Raw genomic sequence first — 24903 nt, forward strand, 5'->3', positions numbered from 1 at the left:
AGGAGTAAAATTATTTTGAGAGGTGTTTGTTGTTGTCAACGAATGGTAATGGGTACACCAACTACCTCGTCAACCAGACTTTCAAGAGCGGCTCCCATGAAGGACGTTATCTCTACCAGCAAGGTAGATCATCCCTCTTCTCTTTTGTTTACACACGTACTTTAGTTTTATTATGGGTGACACTCCCCCCAACCTTTGCTTACACAAGCCATGGCTAACCGAATCCTCGGGTGCCTTCCATCAATCTCATACCATGGAGGAGTGTCTACTTGGAAAATTAAGTTGCTTACTGATGAATCAGGGCAAAACATGTGAAGAGAATTAAGTTTGATTAATTGGGGTTGGGAACCCCGTTGCCAGCTCTTATTATGAAAATTTGTCAAAAGTATATGACAAGGTTGAAAGATAAACACCATATACTTCCTCATGAGCTATAAAACATTGACACAAATTGAGAAGCATTTTGAAGGTTTAAAGGTAGCGCATGAGAATTTACTTGGAATGGTTTGAAATGCCATGCATAGGTATTTATGGTGGACACTTTGGAATAACTTGGTTTTCAGGGTTTGGAAGCACGAGCAGCGTTCCCGCTCAGTACAAGTGAAGGCTAGCAATAGACTGGGGAGCGACAATCAAGAGAGTAGTCACTGTCATAATCATGCTTGCGGCAAAATAAATTAACGGAGGCATAAAAGTGATACAAGAACTCTGAGGCAAAGTAAATCATCAAGGCTTAATTGACTTTTGTTCAGTCATATGCATGCGTGAGCATGTGCCAAGTCGATTCGAATGAATTATTTAGAGGAGGATACCACAATGTCATACCTATTTATGAATAAAACAATGCAAGCAAATATCTATGACATGTTACTCATATTAATAAAGTGGAGCTAAACATGAGAGATCATGAACTACTATACTTTCTTAAATGACATATACCTCACATGAACCAACTAAGCATGCTCAGATGGATGAGTATATGTACAAAAATGAAAACAAATAGAGTTCATACCAGCCTCTCACCACAGTCGAATTGTCGTAGATCATCATTATTGCCTTTCACTTGTGTAGCTTGAATAATAAGGAATGAAAACCACGCTCCAGCCACCGAAGACCATTGAACTCCATAATGAAATTTACAAAACCAAAGAAGAACAGCAAATATTTTTGGTGTTTTTGAATTGGAAACAAGAACAAAAGGAAACAAGCAAACAAAGCAAAATCTTTTTGGATTTTCTTATAGCAAACCAACTATAGCAAATAAAGCAAAAATAAAAGCAAGAAACCAAAATAAACAAATGATGAAGATAAACAACAGAAATATTTTTTGTCTTTTTGTGTTTTAGGAATGAAACAAAGCAAAAGCAAGAAAATGAAAACTAAAAGAGTCACATAAACACAAAGCAGCAGGAATTCGTCAAACTTGACAGCAGTACAGTAATCGATTTTTAAGAAATTCTTTCGCTGCTCAGCTCGAAAAGTGTTCAGCCAATGAAAGTTAGATAACAACCTGGAGAACATGCAAAAAAATTGGCTTCGCAAAATAACGTTCTGGCTGTTTTTGAGAATTTTTTTGGTATCAGTCCAGAATCTGTTTTCAGGCAGCACTTCCCCAAATATCATCTCCCTCTTATTAGAAAACCACTTTAAGAAACTAGACAAGTATGTACAAGTATCCAGCAACTATAATATGCAAAGAATGAGTGATGCCGGTATACCTCCCCCCAAGCTTAGGCTTTTGGGCTAAGTGGAGTTCAACCCCAGCGAGGGGCAGGGTTCCACGCCGGTGGATCATACATGGCGTAGTCATAATAAGGTCCCGGTGCAGAAGAAAAGGGTGAAGGCTCCTCATGCCCAAAGTGTTGATGCGAAGAACTTGCTGCATCAGATGACGAGTCGAGGTGTTCCTCGGCCTCCTCCATGTCGTCTCTTGCATGATGGCCATCTCCCTCTATGTAAGCATTCAGTTCACCTTCCGTGACTGACCAATCCTTCCTGGAATCAAGGTTAAACAGAACATGTGCAGGCAATCCTACTAGTCTTTCAGTTTTCTTAGTTGTTCTCCAAGTTTTCTTGTAAAATGTTATCTTGTAAGACAGGTTACTCAAATTAGACAAATCAGAAACAAATTCATGTTTAATCATGGAGACTATGTCAAGTTTCTCTATGGAAAGCTGAATATCAAGATGGTGAGGTTCTACACCAAGCATAGCTAATAAACGAGAGGCGATGAGACCTCCACAAATTCCTCCCTTCTCACGGTTAGTAGCAAGTCTATAGGCTATCAAAGAACCCAAATTATAAGTCCTATCCCCTTGTAATGCAGCAGCTAGGAAAGCCAAATCCTGGATAGATAGCTTACTTGCATTCTTTCTAGCAAGAACGCACTTGGTGATGAAATAAGCAAAGTAGCGAATAGCTGGGAGTTGAATACTACTGATTTTACCACTATCCTCTGAGAAGCTTCTTTCTTGACAAATCATCTTGTAGAGACTCAAGAGCTCTTGCGGTAGTCCCCTAACCTTCTCGCATGATCCCCATTGTGGCAATCTAATTGCTGCACAAAAATCATCAAAAGGCAAGTTGACAGTTTTATTATAAATTTTGTATCGAACCATGGGGTTAGATTGAGACCAATTGAATTCAAAATCCTGCACTACAGACATGGTCAGTTTTGCATATTGGTAAGGTTCACCAACAATAAAACTTTCCAACCCTGCATTGGAAATCAGTTTTTGAACATCTCGCAGGATTCCTGCACTCCTCATAAAATCAACGCACGGGTAGTAAGAAGGGTATACTCCCTCTTCGCGGTGAACTCTCATAACTTGTTGCACCTCCAATTCTTGTTGGTTTAGTTGATGACTATTCCACTCCATTTTCTGAAATTTTTCAACAAACAATATAAAATTTGATTTGGTGACATATAATTGAGGGAAACTACTATAGGAACTTGCTAGAGTACTAAACATGCATCAAAACTTATTCTTACAACTTAGAACAAGCATGCAAGCTCACTAAACATGTTACCTACAGCAGCAAAATATTCAAGATATACTCAACCAAACAAAATTCTACTTGGACAATCGGAGGAGTCACATACCGAAGAGCAAATGTGCCAAATTTCAGACAGAAATCTGGGCTGAGCAAAGAGATCGAGAAATCTTGAGCTCTTGAGCAGAAACGCGAGTGAGAGAAAGCTGGTGTGATTTTTTTCGGGAGAGAGAATGAGATGGGAGAAAGAGATGAAGTAGTGGGGCAAGGAGGGGCCCACACCACAGGGTGGCGTGCCCCCCTCCTTGGCCGCGCCGGCTGCTGGGGTGCCCCACTGGTCATCCCCAGGTGCTCCCAGGTGCCTCTTCGAAAAAAAAGACCAACGGTATAATTTTTGTGAATTTTTGAGAACTTTGAAAAATGCACATTTCTGGGTATTAAATTTATTATTACTGGGCAGAATTTTTTTTTTGAAATCTCTAAACAACTAAAGAACCTTGCAAAACAATAAGTGCTACAGCAAGTAGAACAAGTGGAGGAAGGAAAGAAATGTTGTTTAGTTCCTCTATGCATATAAAATGTATTTGTTAACAAGGTTGATCAAGTCTTGCCACCAAATAAATTTTACATAGCATAAGAAGAAATAAACCTCAAATCAATCATGTTACCTTGAATTGTATTGATATGGATCCAATCATAATATTTTGATATCCTTCTTTAGGCTCATATATAGGACAATCAATAGCTCCCACTTTGATAGTTCTCACATTAGAAATTGTATTAACTCCACATACTTTATCAATCCTCTTGGGAAAATAAACAGTATGCTCCTTGTCATCAACATTGAAAGTAACTTTTCCTTTATTGCAATCAATAACAGCCCCTGCGATGTTAAGAAAGGGTCTCCCAAGAATAATAGACATATTATCATCTTCAGGCATTTCCAACACAACAAAATCAGTTAATATCAAGCAATTATTAGTAACTTGAACAGGAACATCCTCACATATACCAACAGAAATAGCAGTAGATTTATCAGCCATTTGCAAAGATATATCAGTTGGTATCAACTTATCTAAATAAAGTCTCTTGTAAAGAGAAAAAAGCATAACACTAACACCCGCTCCCAAATCACATAGAGCAGTTCTAACATAATTATTCTTAATAGAACAAAGAATAGTCGGTATACCTGGGTCGCCCAGCTTCTTTGGAACTTTGCCATTGAAAGAGTAATTAGCAAGCATAGTGGAAATCTCCTCATTAGGAATTTTCCTTTTGTTAGAGACAATATCTTTCATATACTTTGAATAAGGAGGCAATTTAATAGCATCAGTCAAAGGGATTTGCAAGAATAAAGATTTCATCCAATCGCAAAATTTATTATAGTGTTCTTCTCCCTTTGATTTTAGTTTCTTAGCAGGAAAAGGCATTTGTTTTTGTACCCAAGGTTCCTTTTCATTACCATGTTTCTTAGCAATAAAATCTTCTTTAGTATACTTTTTATTTTTAGCATGCTTTTCAGGTTCATCTTCAACCTCTTCTTTATCAGAAGCATCATTCTTATCATTATCTTTATCATGTTCATTACCACTTTCAGTTTCAGCATCAGAAATAGAAATACTATTAGGATCATTAACAGGTTCAGAGGATTCTACAAAACTTTTATGTTTCTTCTTCTTTTTCTTAGAAGGAGCACTAGGTTCAGTTCGTTGAGAATCTTGTTCAACTCTTTTGGGATGCCCCTCGGGATATAGAGGATCATGAGTGGAAACACCGCCTCTAGTTGTTACTTCATAAGCATGTTTTTCTTTAGAACTATTTTTTAACAAGTCATTTTGCACTTTAGTGAGTTGATCAATTTGAGTTTGAATCATATGAAAATGTTTAACAAGCATCTTAACATCATTGGAGGTTCTCCCCACAATATCATGCAAATTACTAATAGCTTGAGAATTTTCCATTAAATGATTCTCTACTCTCATATTAAAATTTTCTTGCTTAACAAGATAATTATCAAACTCATCTAAGCATTGAGCAGGAGGTTTTGAATACGGAATATCTTCCCTAGTAAAGCGTTGAAGAGAGTTTACCTCAATCATGGATGAAGGGGGAATTATCTTGCATAAATCTTCTATGGGAGGTAAATTCTTCACGTCTTCAGGTTTAATACCTTTCTTCTTAAGAGATTTCTTGGCTTCCCTCATATCTTCATCATTTAATTTAATCAAACCCCTCTTCTTCAATATCGGCATCGGAGCTGGTTCAGGTGTAGTCCAATCATCATGATTGCGGCCTATTTTAGCCAATAATTCTTCAGCTTCGTCTGGAGTTATTTTCCTGAAAACACAACCAGCACAACTATCCAAGTATGCTCTAGACTCAATGGTTAGTCCACTATAAAATATATCAAGTAAATCATGCTTTTCCAAATCATGTCCAGGTCGAGCTCTGATAAGAGAGCAAAATCTTGCCCAAGCTTCAGGCAATTTCTCTTCATCTTCCTGGTCAAAACTATAAATTTTCTGCAAAGCAATATGTTGAGCACTAGCAGGAAAGTATTTCCGAAAGAAAACATCAAGCAAACCACTTGGGCTATCAATAGAACCAGGAGGCAAACTATTATACCAAGTTTTAGCATCATCCTTTAATGAGAAAGGAAAAAATTTAGCAACAAAATAAGTACGCATCTTGACATCATCAGAAAACAAGCTACTCAATGTAGAAAGCTCATTCATGTGTTCTACAGAACTTTCTTTTTCAGTACCACAAAAGGGTGTTTTCTCAACAATAGGTATATGAGATAGATCAAGAGAAAAATCATAATCTTTATCCTTAATGCTTATAGGAGATGTGGAAAATTTAGAATCAGGAGATAGCTTATATCTAACAGTATGTTGTGCAAGAAACTTTTTAATTTTTCTTGCATCAGCAGTAGCATTGCATCTATCAATAAAATCATCATCAAGTTCCACATAATCTTCATCAGGATCATCACTAGAGTATTCAACAGACTCAGGTGAATTAACAGGTGTAGCAGTATTTTCATTAGGAGTTTCAGTATTTTCAATTTGTCTAGACCTAGCAATTGTAGCATCTAGAAAAGATCCTAATGAACCACTATCATCAAGCACAGCAGAAGCATCATCAAAATTATAAGAGTTTTCAGATTCAGCAGAAGTACCAGCAAGTGAAGCTTGTGGTGGTGAAACAAGTTGACTTATCACAGATGGTGAATCAAGAGCAGCAGAGGTACTCAGAGTTGTACCTTTTCTTGTAGTGGATGGTAATATGGCGACTTTAGGATCGCGAGATTTACCCATGAAGGAGAATTTGCAGCGAACAATATCAATCCAAGTGAACTTCCAAATAAAGCTATGCTGCCCGACAACGGCGCCAGAAAATAGTCTTGATGACCCACAAGTATAGGGGATCGCAACAGTCTTCGCGGGAAGTAAAACCCAATTTATTGATTCGACACAAGGGGAGACAAAGAATACTTGAAAGCCTTAACAGCGGAGTTGTCAATTCAGCTGCACCTGGAAACAGACTTGTTCGCAAGAGTTTATCAGTAGTAACAGTTTTATAGCAGTAGCAGTAGTGAAATATCAGCAGCAGTGTAACAAAGACAGCAGTAGTGATTATAGTAAACAGCGGGATTAAAATATTGTAGGCACATGGATGGATGACGGGCGTTGCATGGATGAGAGAAACTCATGTAACAATCAAAGCAGGGCATTTGCAGATAGTAATAAAACGGTATCCAAGTACTAAGCAATCCATAGGCATGTGTTCCATATTTAGTCGTACGTGCTCGCAATGAGAAACTTGCACGACATCTTTTGTCCTACCAGCCGGTGGCAGCCGGGCCTCTAGGGAATCTACTGGAAATTAAGGTACTCCTTTTAATAGAGCACCAGAGCAAAGCAGTAACACTCCGTGAACACATGTGATCCTCACATCACTGCCTTCCCCTCCGGTTGTCCCAATTTCTGTCACTTTGGGGCCTCGGGTTCCGGACAGCGACATGTGTATACAACTTGCACGTAAGATCATAAAACAATGAATATCATCATGAAACAATAACATGTTCAGATCTGAGATCATGGAACTCGGGCCCTAGTGACAAGCATTAAGCATAACAAGTTGCAACAATATCATCAAAGTACCAATTACGGACACTAGGCACTATGCCCTAACAATCTTATGCTATTACATGACCAATCTCATCCAATCCCTACCATCCCCTTCAGCCTACAGCGGGGGAATTACTCACACATGGATGGGGGAAACATGGCTGGTCGATGGAGAGGCGTTGGTGGTGATGATGGCGATGATCTCCTCCAATTCCCCGTCCCGGCGGAGTGCCAGAACGGAGTTTCTGGTCCCGAGACGGAGTTTCGCGATGGTGGCGGCGCTCTGGATGGTTTCTGGCAACTTCGACTTCCCCCCTCGCGTTTTTAGATCGAAACCCTTAAATAGTCCAGAGGGGGGCGTCAGAGGCTGGCCGAGGCGGCCTCACAGTAGGGCGGCGCCCCCCCCCCCCCCAGGCCGCGCCGGCCTAGTGTGTGGGGTCCTGGGCCTCCCCCAGGCCTGCCCTTCTGGCTCCGTGAATCTTCTGAAAAATAAGCCCTTTGACATAAATTCCGAGGATTTTCCTGAAAGTTGAATTCCTGCACAAAAACGAGACACCAGGGCAATTCTGCTGAAAACAGCGTTAGTCCGTGTTAGTTGTATCCAAAATACACAAATTAGAGGCAAAACAATAGCAAAAGTGTTCGGGAAAGTAGATACGTTTTGGACGTATCATATATCGTCCCAAATAGGCGATTTGAGGCACGCGTAAAGGAGAAGATTCACCTTAGCGTGCCGTCTTGGCGATGAAGCACATGATGCGGTGAAGACCGAAGGTCGCCCCGTATCATCTCCCCCACTTGAAAAAGAGTTGTTCTCGACGATAGCTCTTCATGAACTTGTATAGGAGGTAGATGACAACCACGCTTGAATGTCGCTTCACTTGTCAAGAGCCCTATCAATAGCACAAGAAAAGCCAAGCAACACTAAAAGCATAGCCAATGTTCCACGGGTTTAGCAAGATAGCTCAAGTAGAAGGAGGTCACCTTAGCAAGATGTCGGTGTGCTCTCATTGAGAGATCTTGTGTAGTAGATGTATGGGGTTGAACCCATTCGTTGACGCTCATCCATATGTCACATGTACCTTCACACAACAAAGACCAAGCAAAGTATATGTGTGCGTGATAGAGGAGCATATCATCAACGACATGTCCATTCATGTTCACAACACCATTAGCACAACACAAATTTATCAAGAATAATGCATGTGCAAGGTCAATATGTAAGAACTCCATATGAACATCTTCCAAATGTGGAAACACAAAAACTCCAAATTGTGAGACGACTATGATGTCCATCTCATGTATAAACTCATGTGCATTATTGCACTCAAGGCATCGGAAAGAGAAATTGTTCAACATCCTCGAAGCAATAAGAGGAGAATTTGGCAAAAACACATACGGAAAAGTGTCCAAAATATCATCAACATGTGTGCACACAAACCATTGGAAAGATAAATTGGTCCCTATATTTGGTACAACACACAACATATCATCCAAAAAGTTCACCAAAACAACATTTACACAACCGTGTGTGCCAACAAACCAAATGAAATAGGAATTGGTCAACTTGTTTGAGGCAACACCAACGGTAAGAATCACATCATCATGCTTGCAAAAGAACCAAGAGAAAGAGAAATTGTTCGGCATGTTCAATGCAAAGCATGGGAAAGGTATTAGAGCCGGGTTCGATCTTGAACTCACTTGTATTAAGCTCTCTAGAGCTCTCTTTGTCAACTCGTGCTCAATCGAGGTTGACATTGGCATTCTTGTACCTACACACACAATAGGCAAAGCAAAGAACGTGTGTGCATGGTATATGAACACATCATCCATCGTGATGGTCCATTTCTTTTGCACATCACCAATAGCGTTAAGCAAAGCATCATAATAGATATGGTGAATATGCGGAGTAAACATGGGAACTTGGTCAACATGGATATATGCAAAGTCTCCAAAATTTGAGAGAGCTATGGGGGCAATCTCATTTACAAGCATATTAACATTATTGCAAACCAAGCATTGGAAAGAGCAAGTGTTCAACATTTTGGTTGCATTAATGGGAGAGTATTGCAAACATTTTTCACAAAACATGTTCAAGATTCTATCATTGTTGTCGACAAACCTAGGGAAAGAGCAATTGTTCGGCAAGGTTGTCACAACACAAGCATCATTATCATTATCATTGCAAGCAATACATGGGAAAGAGCAATTGTTCGACATATTGCAAGCAATAGGAGAGAAAGTGAAACTCGCATAGCATGGGATGACCATATTGTCACAAGCAAGTAATTCCACATGATCAACAATGTTATCAAGCAAAGCATTACATGGGAAAACGAAAGAAGCATATGACATAGCAATTGTATCATCAAGATCATGCATGCACTCATAAGTCATCATGTCCACTAGTGGGATCATGGCATCATCAACACCCATATAGGTACCTTTGTAGTCCGACTCATTTGAAGTGGGTGTTGTGGAAGAGGTAGGCTCCATGTGGCCTCCATGTTCATCTTCAATCAAGCATGGTGTGATAGCATCATCTTCATGCACCATGTACATCTTCTTTTCCGTGATCGACGTCTCATCATCCAAGGGACCTAATGAGACACAAGGAAACACACTAGAGGTAGAGGGTAAGTTGTTAGAATTCGAATTGGCCTCACATGACCTATCAACTACCACTCTCATCTCACATGGTGTATCACTCATGCTCTCGAAGTGTATGCACTCAAGCTCACATATAGTGGATGCACTCATCTCACATATAGTGGAGTCGCTCGTCTCACATATATTGGAGTCGCTCATCTCACATATAGTGGAGTCCCTCATGTCACATATAGTGGAGTCCCTCATCTCCATAGCAATGACGTCGTCGTTGTCCGAGCAACCTAGCAAAGAGGAAGACAACACAAGAGGAGTAGAGGTTAATGTGTTAGAAATCAAAGCGTCCTCACTCAACTCATGTGGTGTGTCACTCTTGCTTTCAACGTGTTTGAAGTAGGATTTGCACTCGACTTTGTCTTGGGAGGTCATCTTGGCTTCTCGAGCCTCTAAATTGGCGAAGTAGGCTCTCATCTCGGCCTTTTCTTGTGGGGTCATATTGGATAGCTCTCACTAGGAAGGGTGTGTATGTATGTGGTGGAAGGAAAACTACCAAAAGGTCAAAGCTAGCAACAAAATCGAGAAAATGGTTCAAGTTAGAGAATAACCGATATGTACTCACACACACACTCAAAGCACACGCAAAAGGCTAAGAAATCTATATGGTGGTAGGTGCGGATGTGGATAGCAAACGAAAAGAACCAAAGAAAATGTCTATTGTCAAATGTGGGTAAGATCCAAAGTCAAATATCAAAAGCGGTGATCTATGTCAAGGAAACACGGAAACACACACAAGGAAGAACAATGGGGTTAGCGCGACCAAGGAAGTGAGCAAGTAACAAAGATGGTCCTAACGAAGACTATAAGCTCGGTGTCGCGCCAACACAAGAGAGACCGTAGCTTGGTTGCATATGAGAGAAGAAACTAGATTTGCACAAATGCCACTCTTCTCTTTTCTCTCTTAGTGCTTCAAGCTTTGCACTCTTTTGTATCGGTGGACACACACTCTTTTTGTATTTCTTTTCTTTTTCTCTTTTTTTCTATATGCTTAGAAGCTTTCTTTTTCTCTATGTCACACTTTTTCTTTTTCTCTATGTCACACTTTTCTTCTTTTGTGTATCTTTCTCACCGAGCGTGCTTCGGAGCTTTGCTCAACACAACGCACACACACACACCCTCTCACAGTCGTGACACTTGTGCAATGCTTCGCAACACTCAGAAAGCCACTCCCAATGGGATAGGTACGCAAAGGAAGAAAGGGGCTACATGAAGCGACACAACCTGAATACAGATTGAATCTCTGTGCTTTTCTGTGCTAGTCCCTTGGATCAATCGCTAGCACACACAGTTCGATGAATAACCAGAATAGCAAATGCGTCAATTATTACAACGTATGATCCATGGTATAATTATTACAAAGTGCATAGCTCAAGGCTAGCTGAAAATAAGATAGTTCAAGCAGCAAATAAATAAACGAAGAGCTCCATCACGCCACAGGCGAACATGTTGGGTGTAATCTCGCAACCTACGGTATCTCTTACTCGTCTTCAGAAAAAACCTGCAACATAAAAACGTTGCAGCCCCGAAGGGTCATTACACTTGGAATGGAAATGGCAAGATGTCACTATGGTGGCTTTTTATGGCGCCTATCGCTACATGATATTTGGCAGGTGGAGTTCATATTTGCGTAAAGCCAGTTTTGTTTTCCCTACTCTCAAAACATTTATTTAAAACATAGTATATCAATAAGACTAATTACTACCCATAATCCACCTGGTGCATTAATATTCAGAAATTCGACTGACGAGATCATCCAACAGTTTCAAGCTCTAATTGCTCATAGATGTCCGTAACCGGGGACACGGCTAAGTACTTAGTTTTGACACTCTCGAGAGGCTGTACACATTCCCCACATGACCTAGTCTGTTCTTCTTCCATGATGCGCATTTTGCTCAAATGGACAGATGTCGACTAGGACAAGACCTTTCAGAAGCAATACCTCAACCACAATGGACGCGCTCCGTCCTACCAAAATCTACCACCCTCTGTACATTGGGTCGAGTTCTCGCAACCTATTCAATCTAGCCAGAGCCCATATAGCATGTGGTTGTACTGGAAGCTACTAAAACAAGAAAACCGGGCTAATCTCTTTGTTCCTGGGTGGCCAACCTCAAGTGTGATGCACACGGTGCTGCCATAGAAATGACCCCGGTGCAACCACTCAACATAAACCAAGCATTACCACTTACCACCCAGGGGTGTATTAATTTGACATGGTTGTTTTCATTAAGAGAATAAAACATTTATCTCTCGCAACCTCTCCACTTTGATAATATCCCAGGGCCAGCAATTTGAAAACAGTATGCACATAAAACAGCTACCAATGCATAGAAAACAGTAGGATATTGAGTTTGTGACACTTGCCTTGGTCGGTGTTCAGACAGTCGTCGCAATCACACTCGTTGCAATCCGGGCAATCTAACGCATGCTCTGAAAAGAAATTTGATATCAAACATTTTTATAAACAATTACTTTATGCAGTAAAGGTTTCAAATAGTCATTTAACCATGAACAAAATATATATGTATAAAAATAGTTTCTAATATCTCTTGCAGGCATACTGGTGGATAGGCAATTTAAGTATCTGCAATTTGGCGTTGGATTCATATTAAAATAGTTTACAGAATTTAAAATATACTAAAAATAGTATATACACGATTTTAAATTGCAAAATTCGCAAGTTTCGTAACAGTACAAACTAATAGTACCAAAGTATTCTTCTCATTTTTCTGAATCCAACGATATATTATTTGTTCAAAACCGAGCTACGAAAATATGTTTATGATTTTTCCAAGATTAAACGTTTCGCGGTCTTTTAATAATTTGCTCCGAAAAGTTGTCAGAAAAAGTTTCTCGGATGGAGAAACTTTGTACACGAAAGTTGCAGGGAATTTAATTTCGAACTCAATGCAAAAAAGAATCACCTAAAACGGAGCTATAGATTATTTGATATGGAATTTAGAAGTTAGATTTTAGCTAGCACACATATGAACCGATCGATCGCATGTGCGCGAGGTGAGAAAAGAAAAATACGGTAGACGTGGCCATATGTGATACGATTGTTCTGGTTTAGTGCATTACCCTGCTGCTGCTGGTGATGGTCGATTTGGATGAACCAGACGGCGTGGTGGTCAGGCGTGGACGGCGACGTCGTCCCGGCGTCTCTGGTAGTCCTTGGCGATGGAGACTCGGACGACGAGATGCAGCAGACAACAGCGGTCACAGTAATGTCTCTCCCGTCGTGTCCCTCTCTCTCGGGTGGCAGCTACGGGCGGATGGAGCTCCGGACGATGGTGAACTCCGGCGAAAGCTCCGGCGACCTCTCCCAAGCGTTTCCGTGCACTGCAGTTAGGGAAAAAAGGTTGAGACGAATCGGTCGAGGAAGGGGAACAACATGAAGTGAAGGAGGGGCTCTCTGGGCGACGGGAACCTCCGGTTCTGAGCTTCAATGGCGGCGGCAGATCGGAACTCCGGCGAGAAATTCGCGCAGCCTGGCGGCGCAAAATTTAGGGATTTTAAGAAGCAAAAACGGAGGAGTTTATGCGGTATTTATAGAGGGATTTTCGTGGCAAGGGGGCAAAGAAATCTGAGCGGAATCGAGCGAGAAAACTGGGATATTTCGCAGCCGGTACCAACTCGTACGCGAAACAGACTCCACGCAGAGGTAGAAGATGATTGTGGGTCCCAGCAGCCATTAGTGGAGAAAAAAAAAATGAAAGAATAAGGTGGACGGATACGGAGCTGCTGGCTGCTCGCATGTGCCGGCTGCGCGCGGCCGTACGCGAGTCAGCGTGTACGCATGCTGCCTGCTCGATGGTGAGCTGATTGGTTGCCTTGCCAATCTATTTTTTTTTCTTTATTTCTTTTCTTCTCTATTTTTTCTGAAAACCGAATTAGCTGTAGGTTGCAAAATCTGATGTAAATAAAAATACGAAAATTTGTAAATACTCCCAGTACAGTATCTGGACTTAATGAGCACAGCTCCAATCCAGTAAAACACTTGGATAAATATAGTATGCATATAGATTTAAACAACAAGGTGCAAAACTAGCAATATAAATCACTTTTATGCAAGAACAAGTAAAACATTTTCTAAAACTGAAACTTTGACATGCTGATATGAAGCAATGCAAGAATTTGAAAATGCATAGTTTTTAGGATGTTACACTACAAGGGGGGCAAGTTGTACCTATTGATGTTAGGCGGTGTCAAGCACACGAACTTGCGATGATCGAAGTGGTATCGATGATGGTGTCGAAGTTGCGCCGGAATCCGGGGTGCCAAAGGTATCGTCGCGGTGTTGGTGTAGGCGCGGAAGCGAAATAGACAACCAATGCACTCCACAAAGAAATCCGATCAAATTAAGTCAATGCCCGAAAAGTTGGGTCAAAACGAGCGGTCAAAAGTTAGGCTCAAAAAATCGTCAAAAATTAGATGTGGTCTATGTGGAGTAGTTGGAGGATGTTGTTAAAGTTTGGGGTCAAACGGGCTCCAGAAAGTTGTCAAAATTTGGGGCAAAAAGAGGAGTCAAAACTGGACGAAATTTGAGCCAAAATTGCGCGCCGGGGCGGAACTTCCGGTCTAGTTCCAGTCTTGTTCGAGAAATATCTCCAAACAAACCAGGGACGTTACTGCGAGCTAATTGCGATTTCCGGAACAAAGGCGGATGTTGGGCGGAACTTCCGGCCGACCGGATGTACCGCTGATACTGATCGGAAGTTCCGGTTTGGGAAATTCTGGTGATTTTTCAGCGCGGAATCGGAACAGAAATTAGATGATGGCTTTGGCAATTGGCCTTGGCTGTGCTGCGCACAAATTGATTGGATGCGGCGGCCAGATGGAGCGCGAGCGAGGCAAGTGGAGGCGTGAGCAGCAGCTGCTGCTGTCGGCTTGGAGGAACGCGTGCTGGTTGCAGCTGATTGAGGCGGTGGTTGGCTCGCGCGGGCAGGGGCGTGCGGGCGAGCGCCGCAGATCGAGGCGCGGGGCGAGCGCGGCTGCAGGCCTAGAGTGGTGGGCCTGGCGTGGGGCGTGCTTGGCGGCGGGCTGCAGGAGCCTGTTGGTTGTATGGCGGAGCGTGCGTGGAGCTAGCGAGCGTCTGGTGGTGCACGGCCTGGGCGGGCAGGCGGTTTGCGCGCGAGCGGGTGGCGTGGCTGTGGCGCGAGCTGGCGCTGGTGGTATCGATGCTATGCGGCGTGCGTGGGGCCAGGCGGGGGCGGGCGCTCAAGGTGAATTTCTTTTTTTTTTTTGAAATGGCTCAAGGTGAATTACACTTGGAATGGAAATGGCAAGATGTCACTATGGTGGCTTTTTATGGCGCCTATCGCTACATGATATTTGGCAGGTGGAGTTCATATTTGTGTAAAGCCAGTTTTGTTTTCCCTACTCTCAAAACATTTATTTAAAACATAGTATATCAATAAGACTAATTACTACCCATAATCCACCTGGTGCATTAATATTCAGAAATTCGACTGACGAGATCATCCAACAGTTTCAAGCTCTAATTGCTCATAGATGTCCGTAACCGGGGACACGGCTAAGTACTTAGTTTTGACACTCTCGAGAGGCTGTACACATTCCCCACATGACCTAGTCTGTTCTTCTTCCATGATACGCATTTTGCTCAAATGGACAGATGTCGACTAGGACAAGACCTTTCAGAAGCAATACCTCAACCACAATGGACGCGCTCCGTCCTACCAAAATCTACCACCATCTGTACATTGGGTCGAGTTCTCGCAACCTATTCAATCTAGCCAGAGCCCATATAGCATGTGGTTGTACTGGAAGCTACTAAAACAAGAAAACCGGGCTAATCTCTTTGTTCCTGGGTGGCCAACCTCAAGTGTGATGCACACGGTGCTGCCATAGAAATGACCCCGGTGTAACCACTCAACATAAACCAAGCATTACCACTTACCACCCAGGGGTGTATTAATTTGACATGGTTGTTTTCATTAAGAGAATAAAACATTTATCTCTCGTAACCTCTCCACTTTGATAATATCCCAGGGCCAGCAATTTGAAAACAGTATGCACATAAAACAGCTACCAATGCATAGAAAACAGTAGGATATTGAGTTTGTGACACTTGCCTTGGTCGGTGTTCAGACAGTCGTCGCAATCACACTCGTTGCAATCCGGACAATCTAACGCAAGCAAAACAATTCACAATCAAACACCAAACAACACAAACAGGTATAACACATAATGAAATTATGCATGCATGCTCTGAAAAGAAATTTGATATCAAACATTTTTATAAACAATTACTTTATGCGGTAAAGGTTTCAAATAGTCATTTAACCATGAACAAAATATATATGTATAAAAATAGTTTCTAATATCTCTTACAGGCATACTGGTGGATAGGCAATTTAAGTATCTGCAATTTGGCGTTGGATTCATATTAAAATAGTTTACAGAATTTAAAATATACTAAAAATACTATATACACGATTTTAAATTGCAAAATTCGCAAGTTTCGTAACAGTACAAACTAACAGTACCAAAGTATTCTTCTCATTTTTCTGAATCCAACGATATATTATTTGTTCAAAACCGAGCTACGAAAATATGTTTATGATTTTTCCAAGATTAAACGTTTCGCGGTCTTTTAATAATTTGCTCCGAAAAGTTGTCAGAAAAAGTTTCTCGGATGGAGAAACTTTGTACACGAAAGTTGCAGGGAATTTAATTTCGAACTCAATGCAAAAAAGAATCACCTAAAACGGAGCTATAGATTATTTGATATGGAATTTAGAAGTTAGATTGTAGCTAGCACACATATGAACCGATCGATCGCATGTGCGCGAGGTGAGAAAAGAAAAATACGGTAGACGTGGCCATATGTGATACGATTGTTCTGGTTTAGTGCATTACCCTGCTGCTGCTGGTGATGGTCGATTTGGATGAACCAGACGGCGTGGTGGTCAGGCGTGGACGGCGACGTCGTCCCGGCGTCTCTGGTAGTCCTTGGCGATGGAGACTCGGACGACGAGATGCAGCAGACAACAGCGGTCACAGTAATGTCTCTCCCGTCGTGTCCCTCTCTCTCGGGTGGCAGCTACGGGCGGATGGAGCTCCGGACGATGGTGAACTCCGGCGAAAGCTCCGGCGACCTCTCCCAAGCGTTTCCGTGCACTGCAGTTAGGGAAAAAAGGTTGAGACGAATCGGTCGAGGAAGGGGAACAACATAAAGTGAAGGAGGGGCTCTCTGGGCGACGGGAACCTCCGGTTCTGAGCTTCAATGGCGGCGGCAGATCGGAACTTCGGCGAGAAATTCGCGCAGCCTGGCGGCGCAAAATTTAGGGATTTTAAGGAGCAAAAACGGAGGAGTTTATGCGGTATTTATAGAGGGATTTTCGTGTCAAGGGGGCAAAGAAATCTGAGCGGAATCGAGCGAGAAAACTGGGATATTTCGCAGCCGGTACCAACTCGTACGCGAAACAGACTCCACGCAGAGGTAGAAGATGATTGTGGGTCCCAGCAGCCATTAGTGGAGAAAAAAAAAATGAAAGAATAAGGTGGACGGATACGGAGCTGCTGGCTGCTCGCATGTGCGAGTCAGCGTGTACGCATGCTGCCTGCTCGATGGTGAGCTGATTGGTTGCCTTGCCAATCTATTTTTTTTTCTTTATTTCTTTTCTTCTCTATTTTTTCTGAAAACCGAATTAGCTGTAGGTTGCAAAATCTGATGTAAATAAAAATACGAAAATTTGTAAATACTCCCAGTACAGTATCTGGACTTAATGAGCACAGCTCCAATCCAGTAAAACACTTGGATAAATATAGTATGCATATAGATTTAAACAACAAGGTGCAAAACTAGCAATATAAATCACTTTTATGCAAGAACAAGTAAAACATTTTCTAAAACTGAAACTTTGACATGCTGATATGAAGCAATGCAAGAATTTGAAAATGCATAGTTTTTAGGATGTTACACTACAAGGGGGGCAAGTTGTACCTATTGATGTTAGGCGGTGTCAAGCACACGAACTTGCGATGATCGAAGTGGTATCGATGATGGTGTCGAAGTTGCGCCGGAATCCGGGGTGCCAAAGGTATCGTCGCGGTGTTGGTGTAGGCGCGGAAGCGAAATAGACAACCAATGCACTCCACAAAGAAATCCGATCAAATTAAGTCAATGCCCGAAAAGTTGGGTCAAAACGAGCGGTCAAAAGTTAGGCTCAAAAAATCGTCAAAAATTAGATGTGGTCTATGTGGAGTAGTTGGAGGATGTTGTTAAAGTTTGGGGTCAAACGGGCTCCAGAAAGTTGTCAAAATTTGGGGCAAAAAGAGGAGTCAAAACTGGACGAAATTTGAGCCAAAATTGCGCGCCGGAGCGGAACTTCCGGTCTAGTTCCAGTCTTGTTCGAGAAATATCTCCAAACAAACCAGGGACGTTACTGCGAGCTAATTGCGATTTCCGGAACAAAGGCGGATGTTGGGCGGAACTTCCGGCCGACCGGATGTACCGCTGATACTGATCGGAAGTTCCGGTTTGGGAAATTCTGGTGATTTTTCAGCGGAATCGGAACAGAAATTAGATGATGGCTTTGGCAATTGGCCTTGGCTGTGCTGCGCACAAATTGATTGGATGCGGCGGCCAGATGGAGCGCGAGCGAGGCAAGTGGAGGCGTGAGCAGCAGCTGCTGCTGTCGGCTTGGAGCAACGCGTGCTGGTTGCAGCTGATTGAGGCGGTGGTTGGCTCGCGCGGGCAGGGGCGTGCGGGCGAGCGCCGCAGATCGAGGCGCGGGGCGAGCGCGGCTGCAGGCCTAGAGTGGTGGGCCTGGCGTGGGGCGTGCTTGGCGGCGGGCTGCAGGAGCCTGTTGGTTGTATGGCGGAGCGTGCGTGGAGCTAGCGAGCGTCTGGTGGTGCACGGCCTGGGCGGGCAGGCGGTTTGCGCGCGAGCGGGTGGCGTGGCTGTGGCGCGAGCTGGCGCTGGTGGTATCGATGCTATGCGGCGTGCGTGGGGCCAGGCGGGGGCGGGCGCTCAAGGTGAATTTCTTTTTTTTTTTTTGAAATGGCTCAAGGTGAATTACACTTGGAATGGAAATGGCAAGATGTCACTATGGTGGCTTTTTATGGCGCCTATCGCTACATGATATTTGGCAGGTGGAGTTCATATTTGTGTAAAGCCAGTTTTGTTTTCCCTACTCTCAAAACATTTATTTAAAACATAGTATATCAATAAGACTAATTACTACCCATAATCCACCTGGTGCATTAATATTCAGAAATTCGACTGACGAGATCATCCAACAGTTTCAAGCTCTAATTGCTCATAGATGTCCGTAACCGGGGACACGGCTAAGTACTTAGTTTTGACACTCTCGAGAGGCTGTACACATTCCCCACATGACCTAGTCTGTTCTTCTTCCATGATACGCATTTTGCTCAAATGGACAGATGTCGACTAGGACAAGACCTTTCAGAAGCAATACCTCAACCACAATGGACGCGCTCCGTCCTACCAAAATCTACCACCATCTGTACATTGGGTCGAGTTCTCGCAACCTATTCAATCTAGCCAGAGCCCATATAGCATGTGGTTGTACTGGAAGCTACTAAAACAAGAAAACCGGGCTAATCTCTTTGTTCCTGGGTGGCCAACCTCAAGTGTGATGCACACGGTGCTGCCATAGAAATGACCCCGGTGAAACCACTCAACATAAACCAAGCATTACCACTTACCACCCAGGGGTGTATTAATTTGACATGGTTGTTTTCATTAAGAGAATAAAACATTTATCTCTCGCAACCTCTCCACTTTGATAATATCCCAGGGCCAGCAATTTGAAAACAGTATGCACATAAAATAGCTACCAATGCATAGAAAACAGTAGGATATTGAGTTTGTGACACTTGCCAGACAGTCGTCGCAATCACACTCGTTGCAATCCGGGCAATCTAACGCAAGCAAAACAATTCACAATCAAACACCAAACAACACAAACAGGTATAACACATAATGAAATTATGCATGCATGCTCTGAAAAGAAATTTGATATCAAACATTTTTATAAACAATTACTTTATGCGGTAAAGGTTTCAAATAGTCATTTAACCATGAACAAAATATATATGTATAAAAATAGTTTCTAATATCTCTTACAGGCATACTGGTGGATAGGCAATTTAAGTATCTGCAATTTGGCGTTGGATTCATATTAAAATAGTTTACAGAATTTAAAATATACTAAAAATACTATATACACGATTTTAAATTGCAAAATTCGCAAGTTTCGTAACAGTACAAACTAACAGTACCAAAGTATTCTTCTCATTTTTCTGAATCCAACGATATATTATTTGTTCAAAACCGAGCTACGAAAATATGTTTATGATTTTTCCAAGATTAAACGTTTCGCGGTCTTTTAATAATTTGCTCCGAAAAGTTGTCAGAAAAAGTTTCTCGGATGGAGAAACTTTGTACACGAAAGTTGCAGGGAATTTAATTTCGAACTCAATGCAAAAAAGAATGACCTAAAACGGAGCTATAGATTATTTGATATGGAATTTAGAAGTTAGATTGTAGCTAGCACACATATGAACCGATCGATCGCATGTGCGCGAGGTGAGAAAAGAAAAATACGGTAGACGTGGCCATATGTGATACGATTGTTCTGGTTTAGTGCATTACCCTGCTGCTGCTGGTGATGGTCGATTTGGATGAACCAGACGGCGTGGTGGTCAGGCGTGGACGGCGACGTCGTCCCGGCGTCTCTGGTAGTCCTTGGCGATGGAGACTCGGACGACGAGATGCAGCAGACAACAGCGGTCACAGTAATGTCTCTCCCGTCGTGTCCCTCTCTCTCGGGTGGCAGCTACGGGCGGATGGAGCTCCGGACGATGGTGAACTCCGGCGAAAGCTCCGGCGACCTCTCCCAAGCGTTTCCGTGCACTGCAGTTAGGGAAAAAAGGTTGAGACGAATCGGTCGAGGAAGGGGAACAACATGAAGTGAAGGAGGGGCTCTCTGGGCGACGGGAACCTCCGGTTCTGAGCTTCAATGGCGGCGGCAGATCGGAACTCCGGCGAGAAATTCGCGCAGCCTGGCGGCGCAAAATTTAGGGATTTTAAGAAGCAAAAACGGAGGAGTTTATGCGGTATTTATAGAGGGATTTTCGTGGCAAGGGGGCAAAGAAATCTGAGCGGAATCGAGCGAGAAAACTGGGATATTTCGCAGCCGGTACCAACTCGTACGCGAAACAGACTCCACGCAGAGGTAGAAGATGATTGTGGGTCCCAGCAGCCATTAGTGGAGAAAAAAAAAATGAAAGAATAAGGTGGACGGATACGGAGCTGCTGGCTGCTCGCATGTGCCGGCTGCGCGCGGCCGTACGCGAGTCAGCGTGTACGCATGCTGCCTGCTCGATGGTGAGCTGATTGGTTGCCTTGCCAATCTATTTTTTTTTCTTTATTTCTTTTCTTCTCTATTTTTTCTGAAAACCGAATTAGCTGTAGGTTGCAAAATCTGATGTAAATAAAAATACGAAAATTTGTAAATACTCCCAGTACAGTATCTGGACTTAATGAGCACAGCTCCAATCCAGTAAAACACTTGGATAAATATAGTATGCATATAGATTTAAACAACAAGGTGCAAAACTAGCAATATAAATCACTTTTATGCAAGAACAAGTAAAACATTTTCTAAAACTGAAACTTTGACATGCTGATATGAAGCAATGCAAGAATTTGAAAATGCATAGTTTTTAGGATGTTACACTACAAGGGGGGCAAGTTGTACCTATTGATGTTAGGCGGTGTCAAGCACACGAACTTGCGATGATCGAAGTGGTATCGATGATGGTGTCGAAGTTGCGCCAGAATCCGGGGTGCCAAAGGTGTCGTCGCGGTGTTGGTGTAGGCGCGGAAGCGAAATAGACAACCAATGCACTCCACAAAGAAATCCGATCAAATTAAGTCAATGCCCGAAAAGTTGGGTCAAAACGAGCGGTCAAAAGTTAGGCTCAAAAAATCGTCAAAAATTAGATGTGGTCTATGTGGAGTAGTTGGAGGATGTTGTTAAAGTTTGGGGTCAAACGGGCTCCAGAAAGTTGTCAAAATTTGGGGCAAAAAGATGAGTCAAAACTGGACGAAATTTGAGCCAAAATTGCGCGCCGGAGCGGAACTTCCGGTCTAGTTCCAGTCTTGTTCCAGAAATATCTCCAAACAAACCAGGGACGTTACTGCGAGCTGATTGCGATTTCCGGAACAAAGGCGGATGTTGGGCGGAACTTCCGGCCGACCGGATGTACCGCTGATACTGATCGGAAGTTCCGGTTTGGGAAATTCTGGTGATTTTTCAGCGCGGAATCGGAACAGAAATTAGATGATGGCTTTGGCAATTGGCCTTGGCTGTGCTGCGCACAAATTGATTGGATGCGGCGGCCAGATGGAGCGCGAGCGAGGCAAGTGGAGGCGTGAGCAGCAGCTGCTGCTGTCGGCTTGGAGCAACGCGTGCTGGTTGCAGCTGATTGAGGCGGTGGTTGGCTCGCGCGGGCAGGGGCGTGCGGGCGAGCGCCGCAGATCGAGGCGCGGGGCGAGCGCGGCTGCAGGCCTAGAGTGGTGGGCCTGGCGTGGGGCGTGCTTGGCGGCGGGCTGCAGGAGCCTGTTGGTTGTATGGCGGCGCGTGCGTGGAGCTAGCGAGCGTCTGGTGGTGCACGGCCTGGGCGGGCAGGCGGTTTGCGCGCGAGCGGGTGGCATGGCTGTGGCGCGAGCTGGCGCTGGTGGTATCGATGCTATGCGGCGTGCGTGGGGCCAGGCGGGGGCGGGCGCTCAAGGTGAATTTCTTTTTTTTTTTTGAAATGGCTCAAGGTGAATTACACTTGGAATGGAAATGGCAAGATGTCACTATGGTGGCTTTTTATGGCGCCTATCGCTACATGATATTTGGCAGGTGGAGTTCATATTTGCGTAAAGCCAGTTTTGTTTTCCCTACTCTCAAAACATTTATTTAAAACATAGTATATCAATAAGACTAATTACTACCCATAATCCACCTGGTGCATTAATATTCAGAAATTCGACTGACGAGATCATCCAACAGTTTCAAGCTCTAATTGCTCATAGATGTCCGTAACCGGGGACACGGCTAAGTACTTAGTTTTGACACTCTCGAGAGGCTGTACACATTCCCCACATGACCTAGTCTGTTCTTCTTCCATGATACGCATTTTGCTCAAATGGACAGATGTCGACTAGGACAAGACCTTTCAGAAGCAATACCTCAACCACAATGGACGCGCTCCGTCCTACCAAAATCTACCACCCTCTGTACATTGGGTCGAGTTCTCGCAACCTATTCAATCTAGCCAGAGCCCATATAGCATGTGGTTGTACTGGAAGCTACTAAAACAAGAAAACCGGGCTAATCTCTTTGTTCCTGGGTGGCCAACCTCAAGTGTGATGCACACGGTGCTGCCATAGAAATGACCCTGGTGCAACCACTCAACATAAACCAAGCATTACCACTTACCACCCAGGGGTGTATTAATTTGACATGGTTGTTTTCATTAAGAGAATAAAACATTTATCTCTCGCAACCTCTCCACTTTGATAATATCCCAGGGCCAGCAATTTGAAAACAGTATGCACATAAAACAGCTACCAATGCATAGAAAACAGTAGGATATTGAGTTTGTGACACTTGCCTTGGTCGGTGTTCGAACAAATCGTCGCAATCACACTCGTTGCAATCCGGGCAATCTAACGCAAGCAAAACAATTCACAATCAAACACCAAACAACACAAACAGGTATAACACATAATGAAATTATGCATGCATGCTCTGAAAAGAAATTTGATATCAAACATTTTTATAAACAATTACTTTATGCGTTAAAGATTTCAAATAGTCATTTAACCATGAACAAAATATATATGTATAAAAATAGTTTCTAATATCTCTTACAGGCATACTGGTGGATAGGAAATTTAAGTATCTGCAATTTGGCGTTGGATTCATATTAAAATAGTTTACAGAATTTAAAATATACTAAAAATACTATATACACGATTTTAAATTGCAAAATTCGCAAGTTTCGTAACAGTACAAACTAACAGTACCAAAGTATTCTTCTCATTTTTCTAAATCCAACGATATATTATTTGTTCAAAACCGAGCTACGAAAATATGTTTATGATTTTTCCAAGATTAAACGTTTCGCGGTCTTTTAATAATTTGCTCCGAAAAGTTGTCAGAAAAAGTTTCTCGGATGGAGAAACTTTGTACACGAAAGTTGCAGGGAATTTAATTTCGAACTCAATGCAAAAAGAATCACCTAAAACGGAGCTATAGATTATTTGATATGGAATTTAGAAGTTAGATTGTAGCTAGCACACATATGAACCGATCGATCGCATGTGCGCGAGGTGAGAAAAGAAAAATACGGTAGACGTGGCCATATGTGATACGATTGTTCTGGTTTAGTGCATTACCCTGCTGCTGCTGGTGATGGTCGATTTGGATGAACCAGACGGCGTGGTGGTCAGGCGTGGACGGCGACATCGTCCCGGCGTCTCTGGTAGTCCTTGGCGATGGAGACTCGGACGACGAGATGCAGCAGATAACAGCGGTCACAGTAATGTCTCTCCCGTCGTGTCCCTCTCTCTCGGGTGGCAGCTACGGGCGGATGGAGCTCCGGACGATGGTGAACTCCGGCGAAAGCTCCGGCGACCTCTCCCAAGCGTTTCCGTGCACTGCAGTTAGGGAAAAAAGGTTGAGACGAATCGGTCGAGGAAGGGGAACAACATGAAGTGAAGGAGGGGCTCTCTGGGCGACGGGAACCTCCGGTTCTGAGCTTCAATGGCGGCGGCAGATCGGAACTCCGGCGAGAAATTCGCGCAGCCTGGCGGCGCAAAATTTAGGGATTTTAATGAGCAAAAACGGAGGAGTTTATGCGGTATTTATAGAGGGATTTTCGTGGCAAGGGGGCAAAGAAATCTGAGCGGAATCGAGCGAGAAAACTGGGATATTTCGCAGCCGGTACCAACTCGTACGCGAAACAGACTCCACGCAGAGGTAGAAGATGATTGTGGGTCCCAGCAGCCATTAGTGGAGAAAAAAAAAATGAAAGAATAAGGTGGACGGATACGGAGCTG

General features: G+C 43.1%; 1 protein-coding gene and 2 long non-coding RNA genes across 3 annotated transcripts in view; all 3 read right to left on the reverse strand.

Annotated features, from left to right (window-relative positions):
* Positions 1–11003: 11003 nt before the first annotated feature.
* Positions 11004–24903, reverse strand: part of LOC127328778 (uncharacterized) — a 29194-nt gene continuing 15294 nt past the window's right edge. The window contains exons 3-4 of the mRNA XM_071825463.1: positions 12156–12209; positions 11004–11289 (exon numbers count right to left, since the gene is read on the reverse strand). Coding sequence (XP_071681564.1) covers positions 11279–11289; positions 12156–12209 — 65 coding nt within the window. The 3' untranslated portion in view covers positions 11004–11278. The remainder of the gene's footprint in view (positions 11290–12155; positions 12210–24903) is intronic.
* Positions 15922–17267, reverse strand: LOC139835209 (uncharacterized). The gene is made up of 3 exons (XR_011750965.1): positions 17023–17267; positions 16674–16934; positions 15922–15940 (listed from the first exon to the last, which is right to left on the reverse strand). It is a non-coding gene; the product is annotated as an uncharacterized lncRNA (long non-coding RNA).
* LOC127333455 (uncharacterized) lies at positions 19666–21067 on the reverse strand. The gene is made up of 3 exons (XR_011750966.1): positions 20789–21067; positions 20440–20700; positions 19666–19706 (listed from the first exon to the last, which is right to left on the reverse strand). It is a non-coding gene; the product is annotated as an uncharacterized lncRNA (long non-coding RNA).

Source organism: Lolium perenne, chromosome 2 (genome assembly GCF_019359855.2).
Source record: "Lolium perenne isolate Kyuss_39 chromosome 2, Kyuss_2.0, whole genome shotgun sequence".
In the NCBI taxonomy this organism is placed as follows: domain Eukaryota; kingdom Viridiplantae; phylum Streptophyta; class Magnoliopsida; order Poales; family Poaceae; genus Lolium; species Lolium perenne.